A 22551-nucleotide genomic window follows, 5' to 3' on the forward strand; every position below is an offset into this window, starting at 1 on the left:
CCTTCTTTATTCTTTTATTTTTATTATGTCAAAAATGAAGCAGGAAAGCAAGGCAACCAGGCAGAGCAGCTTATGTACGCAGGCCTTCAGGCAGGGCTAGCTTATGTACGCAGGCCTATAGTCCTCACCAGCGCCAGATAATAGCTGTGCAGTTGCCCATCATCGGCAACAGCGCTACACGCCATCTCCACCTATATTAGTCGAGGACTCAGTCAGAGCAAGCCGTGTGATAGCCTTAGATACTGCAAAGCTCTCCACGCTGTTTGAGGACATCGAGCAGATAACCCTCCGACCAAGTTTGAAACGTTGCATAATCAATTATATGTGTTGACGCCAGTCGTACTTGGAATTCGGGAACAAGGGGTCCAAGTCCCGTAGGGTGAAAAGGGGTGTTCTCCAAGGTGGGATGATATCTCCGGAACTGTTTAACCTCTACCTCCCCTGCAGACGGCATTGAAATCGTAACATATGCGGATAATTGTATGATCTTGGCGTCAGGTACTTTCCTAGATGTCATTTGTGAAAGGCTGAACTCTTATTTGACCGATCATATCACCTTTTTTTCACGCGAGGAAGATGCAAATATCCGCCACTGAATCTACGACCACTCTGGTCACCACATGAACGACAGAGGTGAGTACAGAGTTGAATGTCATGATCGATCGCTGCAGAATTCCGACCACAAACTATCCCATGTTCACGTCGTCCGCTCATGTTGACGCTATCTACGACAAGCTGAGATGTAGGAACAAGGTCCTGAAGCTCTTGGGATGCAGATAAAGAAACATCGTTTACCATATATAATGCGATAGGTCGGTCTGTGGTAGGCTATGCGGCGCCATTGTGGTTCCCCAATGTGAGTGCAACGCGATGGAAAAATATTCAAACCTGTAAGAATTTTCCAGTACAGCTACACAATTGGTCTGTTCCAGAACTGCAAGATTGTACTAATTTTTACTATTTTTGCAATAACATAAAGGAAAAATTGTTATCGTAGTAAATTCAATTCAATTCAATTAGATCTTTATTGCAAATATTAACAGTTTGGAGTATACAATAAATAATAACTTATATGTAAAGAGACCAGCCGACTTGGGCTTTACTACTTAAATATATTAAATATGTAATAGTACGTTTATATATAACCGGATTTAACAAACCCACTGGGTTTCAAATGTCAATTCCATTGCTTATATTTCAAATAAATCCTCATAAGGAAGGTTAACCGTGCAAAATGCTATAATATAAACATGGCCTTATATAAACATGGTCTAATATATTATAATAACCAAGTAATGACATAAGCTCTGTTCCAGAACTAAAAAGTTTTTACAATTTTTACCACTTTTACACATTTTGCGTTCCCGTACACAAAATTTATATGAAAATCGTTTACGACTTTTACAACTTTTACCACTTTATAAAGTACGGGAACAGGCCAATATTTGCTTTGAGAAAAATATAACAAATATGTCATTACTTGGTTATCGTAGTAAAAAATTGTAGCTTCTTGCAGGTTCTGGAACAGAGCATATGGTTGATTTTGGGAAAATATGGAAGAAAATGCACATTTCCAACAAATATCGGATTTGAACCCTCGTATATCGTATCAATACCAAAATTCAAAAACATAATTTGAATGTTTTCTATCGATTATATTTGTCCTCCGAGGTACTTGGTTTTGACACTGTGGGTCCAAGGAGAGGTATAGGGAAAATCTTATTGTAAATAAGTCTTCTTCTCATTACGGTCCGTACTGAGCTAACTTTACCATTACATTTATTGCTGTTACTGTTTTTTTGTACAGTCATAGGCAGAAGGAATTTAGCTTTCGGTAAAGTATACATTCCAAATTTGTGCAACAGATTTTCTTATGCCGATCATTTTTACATTTATTAAACATTGGAACAAATTTTTTGCTGGTATACTTTTTTCAATTAGTGTTCTAATGCATAATGAAACATATCTATTATATATGTACGTATGTCTGTAGATATATCTTGAATTAAATCAGAGAGTTGTTTTTATTTATTTTTAATTGTTCAGAGAGTCAAAGAGGCAGTGAGCGTGCATTCGACGGATGCTTTTCTTTTGATGAACCATTTATCTCCGGAAGGGGAAGCAACGAATTGGGTACCGTTGTGCATTTGTGCTTTTGTTGTTGTTAGAATTTGCTTTTTTATTTAAAATTGAAACATGCAGTTCTGTTTTTTTATTTAGACGCTTCAAAATTGCCAGCTGGGAGCTGGGGACTGACTGAATGCGATTATCCGCATTTAGTTTGTATTTGAACAAGCAACGTGCTTACCGCGCGGAATAATATTAAATAAAAAAAAACATATTTGAATACAAAAAAATATAATAATGAAGGGAAAGAATGAAATCGATGTAAATAATGTTGAACTATTGACGCCAAGTGAACGTGAAAGTGAAATATTTCGTAAAATACCTCAACATTCCGGTGTGAATTTGAAATTTACAAATGTTCGATACGAAGTGCCAAGTAATAAATATTTATTGTTTTATTTACATACTAGCTAGTGTATTATATAACATGTTTGGGGAAAATAATTGGTCTGTTCCAGGGTCTGGATTCCTGTTCTATGAAAATTTGAAATGAAAAATATTTCATTTATAATTTTTTTTCATTTGACAGTTTTCTCCTTTATAAAAGTTTTCATTTCACATTTTCATAGAAACAGAATTGAGCCCCTGATCTGCAAGAATCTACTAAATTTTTACTATTTTTTTCCGATAACATAAAGGAAACAAGTGAGCAAAGGCTATTGTCGGGACGGGGACGACTATGTGATACCCTACACCACTACCCATGTACATAAACTTTTCGCTCGTAAACATTTCTTTTAGGGAGATACTAACGTTTTTTAACTGTCTGGCTTTTATATCAAATTACTTAAGGCGAACTGAACCAAAATAATTAATATTTAATTTCATATTTGACTACTGTTGACATCAACTTGGTGCTGGTTGAAAGCTTTGCAATTTAGATGTCTTTAATACACCAAATAGAAGCACAGATATTTGTCATTAAAGTAAAAAACTTCAAAATATTAAAATTGTGATAGCTTGGCGCCTTTTGCAATAACTCTGATATTTTATCATCAATGCCACATTTTGTATGAATTTAAAGCTCAGATGGTTTAGTTTCATTATCAAGTTTTCTCCTTGGAATATGTCTAATAGAAGCAGAAATATCTGTCATTGAAATAAAATTCCATAAACTGGAAATTGAGATATACCATCGCTTTTTCAACATCACAAGCATTTCACCAATTTTGGTAACGCAATTGGGACCATTTTAAAACTTATGGTCTGTTCCAGAACTGCAAGAATCTACAAATTTTTACTATTTTTTCCGATAACATAAAGAAAAAACTGTTATCGTAGTAAAAAATAGTAGCTTCTTGCAGGTTCTGGAACATACAATTAGAGTGTCTTCATTGTTGAAACGCATCCAAACCAAAGCTGAGATACTCGTTAGTACAATTCTAATAAAAAATGGGAAAGTGGGATGTGTGCCAACCTATTTTGCATCATAATAAAGGTCATATTTTCCTCTTCCATTGACGGGCTTTCCTTTTGGAATATGACTACTTTGAATTTTTGTCCACATATGTAAGTTTTTTGCCCATTCCGACTCTTGAATATTGTCCGACCATCACCAAACTCAATATCCCAGCAAAATGTTCGATGCCAAAGATGACATTCAATCATGGGTGCAAGTGATCTAGCATGTCATCTTTTTAGCAACTTCATCGATGAATTTTATATGAGCGTGGACCCCAAAAGATGACGTTCTTTTCTGGATCCTAAGCATGTCATTTTAACCAATGCGTTGACATGTCATTTCCACCAATGCTTTGGCATGTCATTTCCACCAATGATTTGACATGTCATTTTCACCAATGCTTTGACACGTCATTTTCACCCATGCTTTGACATGTCATTTTAACCAATGCTTTGGCATGTCATTTTCACCAACCCCTTGGCATGAAATTTTCATATTGTTTGGAAAATGGAAATGCTGTGTTGAAATATGGTTTTCATGAAAAACAAAACTCTTTATTAATTCAAACGAATTCATGAAATAACTACAATTAATTTATCAGTTTAGTTTTTCAAAAGTTTACATCCAAAATTGCAATGTAATCACCACCGCTGCAACGCAAAAGATTACTTCCTCCGTTCTCCGCAACTGATATTCTTTCATCTTACAAAAGGTTTTTTCAATTATCACCAGTTCAGATTTCAACATGGACTCCAAATGCACTCCTTTAAGTATTTTTATTTCGCAAATTACTTTTATTTTATAATTTTGTTATTTTATAACAACATTTTGGTAATATGTAGGGATCTACAACCCGGCTTGCTTTAGGGATCTCTAAGAACAAAATATAACGAACGGGGAGGAGAGACTTTTTATGGAAAATACCATTTATGCTTAATTAATTTATTTTTAATTGTTTCTTTCCAAAAGCAGTTTCTTCTTTATTTTCAGATTCTTGTTCCTTTTCGTTTCGGACTTTTTTTCAAATTCCAAGAAGCGAGATTTGATTGATTTCATTCTATGTCAGATTTAGAACAGACAAGGGAACTTTTAAAATAGCAATGTGTGCAGTCCGATTCTATTTTTAGCTCGATGATTGGGACTTCATTTTTATTGCAGACATTTCGAGCTTCATACAATATCAACTGTTTAGAAGTTTTAGTTGTCTGATATGCAGGAAATGTAAGACAACATCACGACGACAGTTCTAACAACTTTGGTCTGTTCCAGAAACTGCAAGAATCTACTTATTTTTACTACGATAACAATTTTTCCTTTATGTTATCGGAAAAAATAGTAAAAATTAGTAGATTTTTGCAGTACTGGAAAATACCAAAATGAAAATAAACATATGTGTAAATAAAAACACAAACATCATCTCTATTGGATCGATGGAATGGGTACAAATGCTGATGAAAAGATCGGATCTTTCACGACTTCCTTTGCATTGGTTCAAATCCTAATGCAAAGATCGGATCTTTCACGACTTCCTTTGAACCAATGCAAAAGATGACATGAAATCACGTCATCGCAAAGAACCCCTTCCTTCAAATTTTGCTGGGATTAGGGTGTCCAAAACCGAAACCGGTTAACCGGTTACCCGGTTTTGAGTTACCAAACCGAAACCGGTTTTCGCCAAAAACGAAATTTTCGGTTAACCGAAAAAACCGGTTATTTGTATCGGTTAACCGGTTTTAAAAAAATAGTAATATTTTTAATATTTCATTACAATTGTATTCTTGAAGGTAAACTAAACTAAACTAACACAAGGTACGGCAAAGTTTTAAATATCAGATACCTTTAAATTTGAAAAATATTTTGTGTACAATGAAGAGTTGTGCCAATTTAGTTCACTACGTAGTTCCAATGGTACACGCCATTTGTATGAAAAATCTGTGTATACGTGATATCACACATTAGTTTGTATGAAGTTCTCATATATTTTGGAACTAATACAGCGAACTAGGAACTAGAGCTATAGTAGCTACAATTTAAAACGAATGTTTGGTACAACTTAGTCTTTATTCAAGTGACCGCCTAATTGTCAGGCATTTCACGATAATTTGAGGTTGGCAAAGCAAGACGAAGAATCCGAACTTAATAAAATGTAAACTTAATTCTTTTGGTAGTCAATTTTATATTTGTAAGGACTATTCTTTGGGCAGAATTTCGGTCTTCATTTTGGTGTCCCCACTTCGAGGTTGAATGTCAAATAACAAGGTTATTGCGAGATAATTATATAATAACGAATTCGTTATACTTAATTTACCCCTTGCCGCACATTTTTAATCAAATATATATCAATTATGAGCAAATGTGTAGCTATTTAACAAAACCGGTTTAAACCGGTTAACCGGTTTTGAAAATTTTTGAAAACCGAAAACCGGTTTTTGAAAAAATTAAAATTTTCGGTTAACCGAAAACCGTTTTGTTTGGAAAAACCGGTTTTTTGGACACCCTAGCTGGGATGCTTCTTCCTCTCTGGAAGCCCTATTATCCAACAAAATTTCGTGACGATCCTATCAAAATTGCGTGATTAAAAAATGGAAAAATGGGATGTATTACCGACTATTGCGATATCTCCGTTGGGAGAATGCAAGAATCTACTAATTTTTACAATATTTCCCGATAACATAAAGGAAAAAATGTTATCGTACCATATGTGCTCTGTTCCAGAACCTGCAAGAATCTACTAATTTTTACTACGATAACATTTTTTCCTTTATGTTATCGGAAAAATAGTAAACATTAGTAGATTCTTGCAGTTCTGGAACAGACCAAATTGGCTTGTCCAGCCGATGAACCCCTTACGTACGTGTGTGATTGATAAATGTGTAGCAAATCATTCAATCAGTCTTCAATCTGCAATCGAAATCATCAAATGTTCCTCTAAAAATTAATGAACTTAATTTTTTTATTTCTTAAGGCCAAAACCTAAAACTTAAAACTTTTAGGTTTTGGCCTCACAAACACAATATTCTTTTTTCCAGAATTGCTTTTTGACAATTTGAAAATAAACCATATTTATCGGGTTTCATTTTGAAAATCAAAACTATTTTGATTTTCCTCATTCCATAAAATTTACACATACATTCTCATATTTTGAAAAATTTACACATACTACTACAAATATTGACATCAACACCATGGTACAATAATTTACAGGTAGAATTAAGTGCCAGCTGTTTTGATTCTCCTGTAATAGTAGTGTAGTAGTGTCAAATTCCAAACTACATTTTGTATTCTTATTTCTACAGGGTGCGGCTAAAGTAACTATATGATATGTTTTTTAAATAATTATTGAATGGAATGAAAAAAAAAAAAACAAAAAAATTTATGATAAAAAGAAAGTTTATTTTATGTTATTTTTTTACATTAATTATGAAAAATAATATCAGTTAAATGAGAACCGTTTTCTCTAACGCAAAAATGTGCTCTTTTTATGGCCGTAAACTTTTTTGGGCGGTAATGCCACACCAAACGGTAACACGAATGGCGTGTAAAGATTTCTGATGAAGATTTTTGGGATTTTGGGATCCCCAAAATCTGTTGTTTTGTTTATTTACGAAACCGTTCAAGTGAAAATGCGCTTCGTCGGTCATCATTAAATTTGACAAAACATCTTCATTTTGATCAACGAGATTTAAAACTGCTCTAGCATATTCCAAGCGCAATACGAAGTCCTCAGGATTTAGTTTTTGGACTAGTTGGATTTTGTAAGGGAAGAGGTGCAAATCGTGTTTTAAAATTCGCCGAAGAACTGGGAAGATCGTTTTCTCGTTGATGTCTCCGGATTTTCTTCGACGCTCTGTCGCACAGCATCAATATTTTCGGCCGATCTCCGACAGTCCCATATTCAGCAAAATTATTCACCAACGAACCAATGGTTGGACCCGTTGGAGCAGTTCCTACACCATAAAATCTTCTGTATGCACGTTGAGTATTAATTATCGAACGATGATTTTCAATGAATAGAAAAACAATCTTAGTTCTTTGCGCAATTGTATAGCGTTCCATTTTTAAATATTCTCCCAAGTTTAATTTCTGAAATAGGAAAAAAGAAAAAGTTAAATACTCGCAAGCAAAGAAGTTACAATTGTTTTACATCATATAGTAACTTTAGCCGCACCCTGTATTTCCCAAGGCATATTTATATAAGGTAGAAGTGACAATCAGCTGTATTCTTACTTTTTTGAAAATTTAGTTTTCAAAATGTAATAGAGTCTACTCATGAAATTTGAAAGTTCGAAATTTGCTACCATAAAATACTGTTTTTCATCCCAAACGTGTAATAAAAATGGCCCACGACAGTTCTGAATGCTTTATATTTACATTTTGATTCAAATTTGTTCTATTTTAGAGGATTTTCAAAATGTATTTATGTTTTTCCTTAGAAAACTTTTGGAACGACGCTATTATTCAAAATTTTCTTAGACATTAAATTTTCAATAACAAAAATGTTGTTTTTGTAAATTTATTAGTTGTTGTAATTCATGCATATATGTACCTTACTAGGCGTTTACACAAGACAGACTGTCGGCAAATACAACTCTGATTTACTAACACATACATACATTTGTCGGCTATCTCCCAGCTGGCCATCATTTTTTCACAGACAGTCGGGTTAACAAATGTTTGACAATTTTGTTAAAAACAAAAGAACATGAACAAAAACAAAATATGTGAACGAAAAACAAAAAGAAATCGATGATTTACATTCATAATTTTAATATTGTTTTTGCAGTTGTGTGGACGACTAACCCTGCGTTTACAAATAACAGGACATGTATTGATTGTCAGAATCCCACAACTTGCCTGTGTGACGTAGGCGTCCAGACAACTGCGAAAACAGTTGTAAAATTATGAATGAAAATCACTGATTTCTTTTTGTTTTCCGTTCACATATTTTGTTTTGTACATATTCTTTTGTTTATAGCACATTTGAATTATCACCTCACTTCTTTTTCACAAAAATGTCAAAAATTTGCCAACCCGGCTGTCTGTGAAAAACTGATGGACAGCTGAGACAAATGTATGCATGTGTTAGTAAATCAGAGTTGTATTTGAAGACAAACTGTCTAGTGTAAACGCCTAGTAAGTCACACAGGCAAGTTTTGGGGTTTTGACAATCAATACATGCCTCAACTGTCCTGTCATGTGTAAATGCAGTGTTATATAAATTTGCCTAGCTATTTCCTATGTACATTAGGGATATATATTTTTTGAGAGCAAAATATCATTCAGAATAAAAACTATTTCTTACGAATATCTCCGAAGATAAAACGGGAAGACCTCCCTCATATCAATGAAAGATTCTTTGAGTCCGAACGAACTAGCTCACATATTATGACACCATATATGGGGACGTTTCTTCAGAACAATTTCGTCAGGGACTTTAGCCACCGTGACTACAACACGATAATATACCCAATATCGATATTCACACTGCGATCTTGTATATTATAAACATATTTGTGCATTTTTTGTTATATGCACAATTTAAGATAATATGTTTTTGCAGAACAAAGTTTCCCTCTGTCATTTGTCTGACCATATATCAATCCAAAGGTAGCATATACTGACCGACTTTGCTCTGAACTACATTTATATCGATGTTTATGTATGGTGCATTAATCAACCTAGTGTCAATTTAAGATAATGTTTGCAATATGTGATTTCGTTCAGAACAAAAAATACTTAAATTGGTTTGATGCGAAAACTTTTTTTCGCTATGGAGAAGGTGACACAAAATGTATGTTATTTTGTAAAATTAAAAAAATAAAACCCTAATAAACACAAGTTTTTTGATTTCAAAAACAAAAGTTTGATGCAGCTTTTCATCTTTCATAAAATTTTTAGCGACCCCAAATATTTTTGTAACAAATATCCTTCCTGCTTGCCATTATCCATTTAGAGGAATGGGTTGGAAACATAAGAATTGAAGATACCCAGCAAAATGTTCGATACCAAAGATGACATTCAATCATGGGTGCAAGTGATCTAGCATGTCATCTTTTTAGCATCTTCATCGATGAATTTTATATGAGCGTGGACCCCAAAAGATGACGTTCTTTTCTGGATCCTAAGCATGTCATTTTAACCAATGCGTTGACATGTCATTTCCACCAATGCTTTAGCATGTCATTTCCACCAATGATTTGACATGTCATTTTCACCAATGCTTTGACACTTCATTTTCACCCATGCTTTGACATGTCATTTTAACCAATGCTTTGGCATGTCATTTTCACCAACCCCTTGGCATGAAATTTTCATATTGTTTGGAAAATGGAAATGCTGTATTGAAATATGGTTTTCATGAAAAACAAAACTCTTTATTAATTCAAACGAATTCATGAAATAACTACAATTAATTTATCAGTTTAGTTTTTCAAAAGTTTACATCCAAAATTGCAATGTAATCACCACCGCTGCAACGCAAAAGATTACTTCCTCCGTTCTCCGCAACTGATATTCTTTCATCTTACAAAAGATTTTTTCAATTATCTTCCCATCACCAGTTCAGATTTCGACATGGACTCCAAATGCACTTCTTTAAGTATTTTTATTTCGTAAATTACTTTTATTTTATAATTTTGTTATTTTATAACAACATTTTGGTAATTTATACTCTTTTGCAGAGATCATCAATGAGTTACTTGCCCCCGTAAGCCAATTGAGCACGCACAAGTTTTTTGGGCCTTTTGCTATTTTAACGCATGTGTTTTCTCGCACTCGGTAATTTTTCCACCACCACCAAAAATACTTGCGACGCATCAAGTTTGCACTGTTACAAAACTCGCAATCGTAGATAGTTTGCCAAGTGACTTATCAAGTGGAAGCGCACACACAACACTACAAAAAATAAACAATTGTAATTTTATTTGTTGTTGTTTCGTTTGTGTATGCTTTTCTTCATTTGCTTGGAATGTTATGCCAAGTTTACACTTGCGCTCCAAAATCCACTGGATTTCACGAAATCCTGAAATACATCCCGGTGTTTATACTCATTTTTTGTTGATTTCAAACATATCACAATGATAAAGGTAGATGCATATGCGCAGCTGATCGAACATGAATTTTCAAAACAATTTATTGCAAATTGATTTAATCGTCAAAAATATACGACAATATAGAACTTTACAACTTTATTTGGAAAATTATCGTAAAATTATCTACATATCGTATTAATTGTGTATAGTACTAACAAATGAAAAAAAAATATTTTATCGTTGAGACATCATAATAAATTTTGATAGATACAAGTTTTGCTCTGAACCTGCAAAATATTAGTACTTGCAGTAGTTTTTCCGTGTAGTGCTAAAAATGCGTTCCTGTACTCCGAAATCTAGCAAGACTTGCACTTCTCTTTAAACAAAAATAGCGCCGAATAAACACCCTCTTCTCCTGTTTTCTGCCATAAAATTTTGGCCTAGTAGAAACTAGCAGCAAGCATGTTCATTGGCATCTAATATGATAGCTGAAACGTTGATTTTGACATTATGCTGGAGTTTTTGCAATTTTCGTCATTTTGCCGTTCCCGTATTTTTTAAGAAATTTGTATGGGGAAGTAATTTTTCACAATTTGCTCTTTTTTCTAACATTACCATTAAAAAAGTACGGGAACACAATGAAAAATAGCATTGTAACAATGTAATTCAATATTTTTTCACATTGTTTACAAATGTTGATATTAACATTTTTTGTTCCAGCAATTCGCACATCTACCTTGTTTATTGTGATACGTGAAAAGTGTTGCAACTTTTGGTACTTTTTTAGGCAAAAGCAAGGTTGTATATCATGTGTACTGTGATTTCGATGTTGATTTCGCTGAAATCACGAAATGAGATGATTTCATTTTTGTATGCGAAATCATGATAAATTTTGCTTGATTCCGCGCGAAATCACGAAACGCCTTCGAAATCACGAAACGACGCCGAATGTAAACCAAGCATTATGTGTGTTTTTGCATGTTCTTTTAACGTTTGAAAATCAGTGATCTTAGCTCTCATTCTCTCGGAGAGCACGAGACAATCGATTGAATTACAAGGGTTGAAAACAATACTTGATGTGCAATGAGCAAAAAAGTAAGACAGAAATTGTTATTGCGTATTTAAAACTACTTGGCAAAGCATACGCAAGTGTCAAAAAATATCCATTTTTAAATGACTTATTTTTTGAGTGGCTAGCCACACTCGTACATATTTTGAGAATGGCAAGCAACACTTTCATTTATTTTTTAGAGTAGCAAGCCGCACATACGCTTATTTTTCAGCATGTGGCTTATGAGTGTCAAAATCAGCTACTTGTGCACTTCTCTGCTCTTTTGTTTAGTGACGGAAATATGTAGGGATCTACAACCCTGCTTGCTTTAGGGTTCTCTAAGAACAAAATGTAACGAACGGGGAGGAGAGACTTTTTATGGAAAATACCATTTATGCTAAATTAATTTATTTTTAATTGTTTCTTTCCAAAAGTAGTTTCTTCTTTATTTTCAGATTCTTGTTCCTTTTCGTTTCGGACTTTTTTTCAAATTCCAAGAAGCGAGATTTGATTGATTTCATTCTATGTCAGATTTAGAACAGACAAGGGAACTTTTAGAATAGCAATGTGTGCAGTCCGATTCTATTTTTAGCTCGATGGTTGGGACTTCATATAATACCAATTGTTTAGAAGTTTTAGTTGTTTGATATGCAGGAAATGTAAGACAACATCACGACGACAGTTCTAACAACTTTGGTCTGTTCCAGAAACTGCAAGAATCTACTTATTTTTACTACGATAACAATTTTTCCTTTATGTTATCTGAAAAAATAGTAAAAATTAGTAGATTTTTGCAGTACTGGAACATACCAAAATGAAAATAAACAGGTGTGTAAATAAAAACACAAACATCATCTCTATTGGATCGATGGAATGGGTACAAATGCTGATGAAAAGATCGGATCTTTCACGACTTCCTTTGCATTGGTTCAAATCCTAATGAAAAGATCGGATCTTCCACGACTTCCTTTGAACCAATGCAAAAGATGACATGAAATCACGTCATCGCAAAGAACCCCTTCCGTCAAATTTTGCTGGGTAAATCGAATTTTCATTCGTGATTTTCAAATTTATGTAACCAAATCAAAAAATATTTATTTTTGAAATTAAAATAATTTATTGACACTTTTTATGTTTTGTTTACAAATACCAGTGACACTAGTATTACTTACAAAAACAAATCTCTATGTGGTTGTTGTTACGTTTGTTGTACAACAACACTTGCCTTTTAAGCGGGGTACACACGATCAGTTTTGACTGTCAGTTTTGCTCAAATAATCGGTTGTTTGCCAGTGTGGCCGTTCACTTTTGTCAGTCACCAGGCAACCACAAAATATTTTGTGGCTGCTGGACGGCTGGACAGTTATCGATAATTCCGAAAAATCGACAGTCAAACTGATCGTGTGTACCCCGCTTTAAGGTTGTATCCTATGTGACGAGTTTTTCTGCTGTAGCAAACATTTTCAAGAAAATTATTTCTTAAAACAGAAAGTACACAGCCACCATTCCACTGAATATCATATCTTCGTATTTGATTATTACCAAACTCTTACTAATTGCGTTTAAATTCTGCTCTGAGTTTTAATATTTTTTATTTTAATTTTAACTTTGAATTATACCGCGTGTTTTGGATATTTTTGAAAACAAATTGCACATCCACAGAATTTGACATGTTTTTTCTTCGAATCAAATTAGAAAACTCGCGTTATTAAAAGTGCAAAAAAACGACTTTTTGCTTAAAAACCTGTCCAAATTACATATAGTGCATCGTTAGAAAGGTGATATGTTCTACTTTCATTGTCAGATTTCTTTTTGGTATACACCTTATAGAAGCTGAGTTATTTGCTTTGGAAAAAAACGTTGCCTTTTTATCCAAATAAGTTTTTTGCCCATTCCGACCTGTAAATATTATCCGACCAACACCAAAATCAATAGGCTTCTTAATCTCCCGGACCCCCATCAACTCCCAAAATTTGGTGACGGTCCGATCAAAATTGCGACCAGTAGCGTGATTACAAGGTTTAGATGTACAGATGGACGGACGGACACACATAGCCAGATCGACTCAGCTCGTCGAGACATAGATTTTGGTATATATATGTATGAGTGTACGACCATTATTTCGATGCGTTACAAACTTTTTGACCAACACCAAGTTATAATACGTTCCCACATAGTGGTGTAGGGTATAACAATAGCCCTGTTCCTTTACGTTCAAGAATCTTCAAGTTTTACAACTTTTTACTCGAAAAGCGTTCCTTTACTTCAGACACAATACAATTCATATGGGAGCAGTTTTCAACTTTTACTACTTTTGCCGGTTTTACCATTTTCAGAAGTAAAGGAACAGACCAAATGTTATCCTAATAAAAAATAGTAGCTTCTTGCAGGTTCTGGAACAGAGCAATTTACATATGTGTGTTTTAGAAATTTATTTTGACCATCAAATTGTAATCAATACTCAATGAGCGAGAAATTAATTAACAGCTTGAAAAGTGAAATGTTATCATCATCCGTTAAGTTCAAAAATCTTTTATTTTCTTGTTAAGCGTTTGGCCTACCAAGAGTTGTTATCGTCTACTGCCTTATCTTCTGCAGACCTATAGAAAAAATTTGGTACTAAGAACCATACAAATTGCAATAAATCCTGGTGTTGTCATATGGAAAATATTTCTTCTTACAAAATTACTCCATAAGATAGAAAAACAAAGAAAATGTTGTGTTTTTTTTTTTGGAAAGGAAATTTTTTAACCAATAAGGAAAGGATCGAACTTGAATGGGTCAACTATATATGCGATACGCTACACCAATTTTTATCATTTTCTGTCCCCACAGAAAATTATAAGATCTACCTTCTGATGATCGGAACCGATTTAACATAAATTTGACAGATTTACTCGTAGTTCTAAACTGCCTCATAGTTTAGTTAAGGCATCAGGGCCCAACATCCATCACTGTAAATGGTCGTTCATCCTCGGTTGGAAGACATCTAGTGCAACGTAGTATTCTTCTCTTTGCCCTGTCACTACAGGGGTGCACGACAAACTGTCGACTTATGCCATCACCTCTGCTGGGAAGTTTGGTCTTACTTGTGGTATTCGTTCAGCAGGTATATGGCGTGATGATGTCTCGGAAAGCCTTTTCTGCTACCTGAATATCAGAAGGATTGGGCAGATCTCTGAAGCGGTGATTAGTGAACTCTCTAACCTCGACCAATTAGCTTTCCCATGCTTGACGAAAGTGCGGCGTTCAGGGTGATGAAATCGGGTGGTCTGCTGATAAAGACAATAACGGGGAGGTGGTCTGAACCAAGAGAAGCGACAGGTTGTCATTATGCGGCCCATACATTTACTGCCAAACCGCTGCTGCCGATGAACCCCTTGTGTACGTGTGTGATTGAATAATGTGTGGCATTCCTTCAATCCACATTCAAAAAATGATAAATTTAAATAAATAAATTTATATAAATTTAAGTTTGGTCTTACTTCTGGTATTCGTCCAGCAGGTATATGGCGTGATGATGTCTCGGAAAGTCCTTTCTGCTACCTGAATATCAGAAGGATTGGGCAGATCTCTGAAGTGGTGATTAGTGAACTCTCTAACCTCGACCAATTAGCTTTCCCATGCTTGACGAAAGTGCGGCGTTCAGGGTGATGAAATCGGGTGGTCTGCTGATGGAGACAATAACGGGGAGGTGGTCTGAACCAAGAGAAACGACAGGTTGTCATTATGCGGCCCATACATTTACTGCCAAACTGCTGCTGCCGATGAACCCCTTGTGTACGTGTGTGATTGAATAATGTGTGGCATTCCTTCAATCCACATTCCAATAATGATAAATTTACTTTTATGCGGGGCATACACTATGGGCATGCACGACAGCATTTGTAATAGTATTAGTAAATTTTGAAGTTTTTGTCAATGTATTTGGGAGTAGTTTTGGCAGGATTGAAATCAAAATAATTTTGATTTTGTAAATGAACCCCTTTCAATCCGATGAATTTTGTTTATTTTCCAAGTAACCAACAAATAATTTTTGAAAACAACAAATAGTATTTGTGAGGAAATTAAAAAAATTGGAAAACTTCAACCCAAAATCGAGTTTGGAGGAAAATTCATCATTTTTGGAATATGGATTGAAGGAATGCCACACACTATTCAATCACACACGTACACAAGGGTTCATTTGGCAGTGCAGTTTGGCAGTATAGTGTATGCCCCGCATTAGTTGAAATTTTCAAAAAAATTATTTCGTCACAAACAATTGGTCTGTTCCAGTACTGCAAGAATCTACTATTTTTTCCGATAACATAAAGTTATGTTATCGTAGTAAAAATTAGTACCTTCTTGCAGTTTCTGAAACAGAGCAAATATTTGTTATTTTCAATTTCTTGGAAAATAAACAAAATTCATCGGATTGAAAGGGTTTTATTTACAAAATCAAAACTATTTTGATTTCAATCCTGCTAAATATAGTCCCACATGCATTGACAAAAACTTCAAAATTTACTAATACTAGCTTTGTTCCCGTACTTTTTAATAGTAAAACTCGTAAAAGAGAGAAATAGAGAAAAATTTTTCTCACACAAAAGTTTTTTTCAAAAATTCGGGAACGCAAAAATCGAAAAAACGTCAAAAAAGCTGGAAAAAATGTCAAAGTCGGCGTACCAGCCAATCAGACGCCGGCATCCATGTTTTTTACACGCTCAAATTTGTCGAGTAAACATTTTTTAAAGCACTGTTGGGCAGAAATGCTCGGCCTCATACACAAAAGTGTAAAAAATACATGAGTCTCTCGAAATTTGCCCACCATTGTTTTAAAGAGAGCGTCATTCAGCGCCATTTTTGTTTAAAGAGAAGTGAACATTTTACAACCTTTTTGTGTACGGGAACGGGTTTTCGGGTAAAATGTGTAAAAATCGTAAAAATTGTAAAAACTTTTTAGTTCTGGAACAAATCTACTATTACAAATGCTGTCCTGCATGCCCACAGTGTATGGGCCGCATTAGTCAGACCATTATAATTTTTTTCATTTGAAATTTTTTCTTTATATTCAGTTCTCAATTTTTGCTCTGTTCCAGAAGCTACTATTTTTTACTACGATAACATTTTTTCCTTTATGTTATCGAAAAAAATAGTAAACATTAGTAGATTCTTGTAGTACTGGAACAAACCATTTGTTTCTATGAAAATGTGAAATGTAAAATTTTATAAATTAAATAAATGTCAAATGAAAAATATTATAAAGAAAATATTTTTCATTACCGCTTATTCTGGTAGGGGCGTCCTCATTGGCCGTGCAAAATGTAGAGCTACCAATAATACCACAGGTCGTTCCAGAGGGCCGAATGCCACATCTCATGATGAGCATTAAAGTCCTCCATGATTAGACGTTTAAAGTTAAATTATGTTTAACTTTAATGCGACAGTCATAAGCTGAAAACACATCCAACGTTTGAGTAAAGTTTTGTGTAATTTCTGGTAGATGAATTAAAGGCATAGTGCTGCCAAGTTTCAATTTTTCTCTATTCTTTTACACAAAACTTTACTCAAAAGCTCTGTTCCTTTACGTTCAAGAATCTTCAAGTTTTACCACTTTTTACTCGAAAAGTGTTCCTTTACTTCAGGCACAATACAATTGATATGGGATCAGTTTACAACTTTTGCTACTTTTGCCGGTTTTACCATTTTCTGAAGTAAAGGAACAGACCAAAACGTTGGATGTGTTTTCAGCTATATTGTTGTTTTTCAAAAAACTTGGCTTCACTTGCAATTTTTTCATGTTGTTGTTGTAACGCGACACTCAACGCACCGTATGTGCCAAGCACTTTTTCCATTCAGACGCCTCACTGTGGAGACTGAATTTCCCGACGGCTGGGCCAAAGATATTCTCCTATCTAATTTTAGCATTAAAATCGTCTAGAATAATTTTACTTTTAAACGCTCCTAAAATATATCTTTGGTCTGTTCGTCCTTGTCTCTGTAAGAGCGGGAGAGCATATAAAACTGAAATTTAGCTTTAATCCAGCAATCGGCACACAACAACAACAATTTGAGTAAACACTGTTGTTAGTGCATGGTTTTTCAATTAGTGAGTGGAGGGAGAAGTTCTCTTTGCTTGCTCGCGAGTAAAGGGCTGCGGAATGCTGCTTTAATCCGAATTGTAGCAAATCTTTCATTGACTGGTGTGAATCCTGAGACCGTATGTTATTCACTCGAAAGCTTCAAAACCCCTAGGGCCACCTGGCAGAGCTCCGATTGACTCGCGAGTGAAAATTTGGGTGGAGGTGGTAATTTTTTGTTGTGGGTGGGACAAGTTTATTTGGGGGTGGGGTATGTTTTTGTTTGGTGGTGGAGAGGGGCACCCCCCAACTTGCTTGAACTCGAGAAGAGTTTCATTCGCGAGTATTCGGAGCACTAGCACTACAACTTTCAAAACGAATACAGTGCTGGTCATATTTCGCATATCGCAATATTTCTGCGAATCTAAGATAATGTTCGAAGATAGTTCTTATCGGTCTTCTCCACCCGGTATCTCCCCCATAAAAGTTCAATTGTACGCGCGATATATATATATATATATATATATATATATATATATAATTGTTCCACAAACATCCCATATGGGACAAGGGAGACTTCTGTCATATCAATGAGTGCACCCCAATTCATATTAGCGCAATGATATGGGACCTACTGTTTATCGCCGAGTCCGAACGGCGTGTCTTAAGACACCACTTTGTAGAGAAGTTTTACATGGCTGAAATACTCAGGAAATGTCGCCAACATTACTGAGGGGTATTTTGCCACCGTTGAAAATGTTGATGTTGACTGGCCGGGGAATCGAACCCATGACCTTCAGCGTGCAGGGCGGGTGTGCATACCATTGCACCACGGTGGCACCCAACGCGCGATATCTATTGAACGGAAAAACCGATTTGGTCCAAACATGGGAGCTCCTTATATTTAGTCCAAATTTAATTTAATTTCGAAAATGAGTCATCGATATGACTCCTTAGGGAACCTCCCTCACAAAAGTTCAACAATTTTTTTTAAGTACAGTTTAAGGTCTGTTCCAAAATCCTGTGGAAATTGTTTCCGAAGGTACTCCTTTTTATAGAGATGTTATGTTTTTCGTGGACAAGCCCATGCTTCCTGACATAATCGTCCAAAAGCTCTGAATTATACGGTGACCAACTGAAAAATACCGGTTGGCGCAATATCTATCAAAAGGAATGACTCCCAAAATATAAATCGAACTATGTCGATGCATTTCTCCAACTTAAATACAAATTCATGTATTTGTCGGCAAGTTCATACGTCAAAGAAGGATCCCTTAAATACATAATATTTGGGGGAAAAGGTTTTTGTTGGGGAGCCGGTATTCAATCGGTCCTTAGAAGAAAGTTTAAATTCACACAGGCTGAGAGTGTTACCTCTGTCAGCAAAGCCAAACTGATACTTTTTCACTTCTTATATATTTTGTATATAAACTTATTCCTATATTTTATTTGAAATTTGCTAATTTTGTACTTTCAGTTTCTAAACCCATACTAAAAGATGTGAGCGGAGAATTTCGTGCTGGCGAATTATCTGCCATAATGGGTCCATCCGGATGTGGAAAAACGACCTTGTTAAATCTTTTAGCCGGTTACAGGTAAGGGTAAATCTGTGTTTAAAAAAAAAAATACAAAAATAAAACTTTATTACCGGAATGTTTCACAAAATGCCAATACATAAACAATGATTATGAGAACAACAGCTAGAATTGGAATTTGAAACCAGTTATGACGAACTTTTGTTTTGTGCCATTAGCATACTTTTAATCAAATTTGCGAAAATAAAAACAAAAGAAATTAAAAATGAAGATAATTTTAAACATTGTATAGTATTAGTCATAAATTCATAAAAAATACATATACATACATATTTATTTATACTGTCACAATTATTACCTTCATATTTTGTTTTTGTCATTTGTTTCATATAAAATGTATTATTTTTATCCAGTTATGTCGCGTAATTGGAGTATTTGATTGGTGGAACTCTGGACTTAGAACATAGATGGGACATTTTTTGTTCTCACCATGTATAGGGTTATGCTTCTTCCGCAGTGTATTCCCAGCAAACCAAATGTCGGATGTCCGACATATCGGAACAATTTCGGAAGCAAAATCGTTCAGATTTCGTATCGATTTCTATACGATTTATAATAGGGGAATTCGTTCAGATTTCGTTACGATTTCGGAGAAAATGTCAGAAGTAAATTTCCCTTCGAATATACTAATGTTTTTCTTCCGATTTCTTTACGAATTCGGATCGATATGTCGGAAACAAATTTCCTCCGCACAACAACCACCTTTTGTATATATCCAACAAGCAACATTTTAGTTTGTTGTCGAAAAACAAAATGGTTGGTTATAAAATTCGCATATACATTTTTTAAATATTTTAAATATAAATGCAACATATAATAATTCAAGCTAGTGCTGATAGACTCAACATATTCGTACGCAAAGTTTACATTGTTCTACTATAACTACAAAATGATAACAACAGTGAAAATCATTAAATTTTTTTGAAATTATAATCTTCCAATAAAAACATAACAAAGAAAATTTATCAATAAAAAAAGAGGCACCAGAGAAAAATGTTTCCTTCGATATTCATACGACATTTTTCCAAAATCGTTCAGAATTCTTTACGAAGATTCGGAAGGTACCTCAGATTTTCATACGACATTATTCCGAAATCGTACAGAAATCTGTACGAAAATTCGGAGGAAAAAATTCGCATTCCGAATTTCCCAAGTATCTCTTTCCCAAGTATCTCTCTGTACTCCTCGTACAGTACATCTAACATATACATGTATGTATATATATACCTTCAGAATCTTCGTAAAGATTTCGCAAGAATTTTCCAGCAAGAACTTTCTCGGAAAGTAAGGAGTTTTTATTCTCTTTTGCAAGATTGCTTGATGGAATCAGCTGATTTGCCAAACAAAACAGAACAATTTTTCCGCCATTAAAGGAACCAAAGCAAGCAAAAATGTTGTATTTTATTAAAAATAAAAAAGAAAATTACCTCAAAAAAGGAATTTTTCCACTTTGCAACTTTGTTCTAAAAAAACAGTACAATTAGGCTTGCTATTTCCACAATAAAATTGTTTTTAATTTTCACAAACATAAATCACCGAATAATTAAAAACAGATGATTGATTGTTTTCAGGAAGAAGAAGAGTTGCAAGTGGTTGCTAGAATAAATTTGTCCAGCAAGAATTTGCAAACTCTCAGTAAAAGAACTGTCAAAATGTCTCTCTCGATTCGCTCTCTTTTGCTGGACTTTTGTGTTAACAGACAACTTCCAGCAACAATTTGTACAAATTGTTACAAATTTAGGATAATCAGACCAGTACAAATCTCATTGCATTTAGATATACCTTTGGAGGATTTAAATGGCAGTCAGATGATTTTTGTTCATAGCACAATTACCAAGGTCGATTCATCAGCCCATCTGATTGAATTTGAAACGTTAAAAAAAGTTGTTGTTAATTGAATACCTCTAAAAAACATACGGTAAATTACAAATTTGTTGTTTAATATTGAAAATGTTGGCACGTTATGCTTCTAATGCTAACTAATAAGCAAATAATGAATTATTTTATCATTTAGACATCGTAAATATTAGCCTTGGTTGATTAAAATCAACTTGTACATCAAAACAAATTTAATTTTTCCGCCTTCTTCACAATTTTTTTACATTTTAAATTATTTTTGATGTAGCAATTCACCGATGCATCTACCCTGTTTCTTGTGCCAGCTTGCAATTTTTTGTATTTTCTAGCAACATCTTGCAAAACAGAGTTGTATACGAGGATTTATGCCGGATTTAAAACAAATCCACTCAATACGAGGATTTATTTTCGGCTAATGAAGTCATATCTAAATGGCCTAAAAAAAATAAATATAACAAGATAAGACATTTTAATGCTATCATTCATCAGTGAATGGCTTTTGAATTTAACATAATGTAATTTTACGACATCGTAAAATATCATTATGTTCTTTTATACGTTGTACGTATTTAAACGAATTTAACGATTTAATTGACATGGAATTTTTCATGAAAAGATCCTTGAATTCATACATTTCGCTTCTGAAAATATAACCTGAAATTTTCCTTCTTGATTACGATTTTAAGTTACCAGCAACTTACATATATGCTGTTTATATTAGAGCTTTTTGCAGGGTTAACCTTCTTTATAAGGATTTATTTGAAATATACAGCCTGTTTCTGTATGTCGAAAAATGAATGTGTGCGAAAGAAACACGTCCAAACTCTTGTGTGTTTTTCAAATTTGTTTTTTGTTTTGAAGCAAAAGCAAAGCTAAACTATTTCGAAAAATAAAGTTCGGGCGTGTTTCATTCGCACACATTCTTCTTTCGACATACAGAAACGGGCAGATAAGCAATGGAATTGACATTTAAAACCCAGTCGGTTTGTTAAATCCGGTTATATATAAATGGGGTATTACATTGCTTCTGTCAAAGATTTAAATACATATGGTCTGTTCCTTAACTTTTGAAAATGGTAAAACCGGCAAAAGTGGTAAAAGATGTAAACTGATCCCATATGAATTGTATTGTGTCAGAAGTAAAGGAACGCTTTTCGAGTAAAAAGTGCTAAAAATTGAAGATTCTTGAAAGTAAAGGAACAGAGCTATAAAGATTGGAAAACTCAATTGTTAACATTTGTCAATAGATGGAGTTAAGCTCTGTTGTTACGATATCGTAACAACATTATGTTAAGTAGTTAACCATTTCAGGGGGTTTTAACCGCCAAGGTCATATTCAATGAACTGGAAACGACTATGGAATACAATCCTGAGTCCAACTTTTTGCTTTCCTACAATTTGTATAAGCCGAATTGCGCTTTAATGG

At 34.3% G+C, this 22551-nt stretch overlaps 1 protein-coding gene across 1 annotated transcript in view; it reads left to right on the plus strand.

Moving 5' to 3' along the window:
- Positions 1-2218: 2218 nt before the first annotated feature.
- Positions 2219-22551, plus strand: part of LOC141405301 (ATP-binding cassette sub-family G member 1-like) — a 49890-nt gene continuing 29557 nt past the window's right edge. Inside the window, exons 1-2 of the mRNA XM_073989497.1 lie at positions 2219-2503; positions 19151-19268. Coding sequence (XP_073845598.1) covers positions 2365-2503; positions 19151-19268 — 257 coding nt within the window. The 5' untranslated portion in view covers positions 2219-2364. The remainder of the gene's footprint in view (positions 2504-19150; positions 19269-22551) is intronic.

The sequence above is a fragment of the Musca autumnalis genome, unplaced genomic scaffold (genome assembly GCF_047663935.1).
Source record: "Musca autumnalis isolate F117 unplaced genomic scaffold, ASM4766393v1 scaffold_5, whole genome shotgun sequence".
Taxonomy (NCBI): Eukaryota; Metazoa; Arthropoda; class Insecta; order Diptera; family Muscidae; genus Musca; species Musca autumnalis.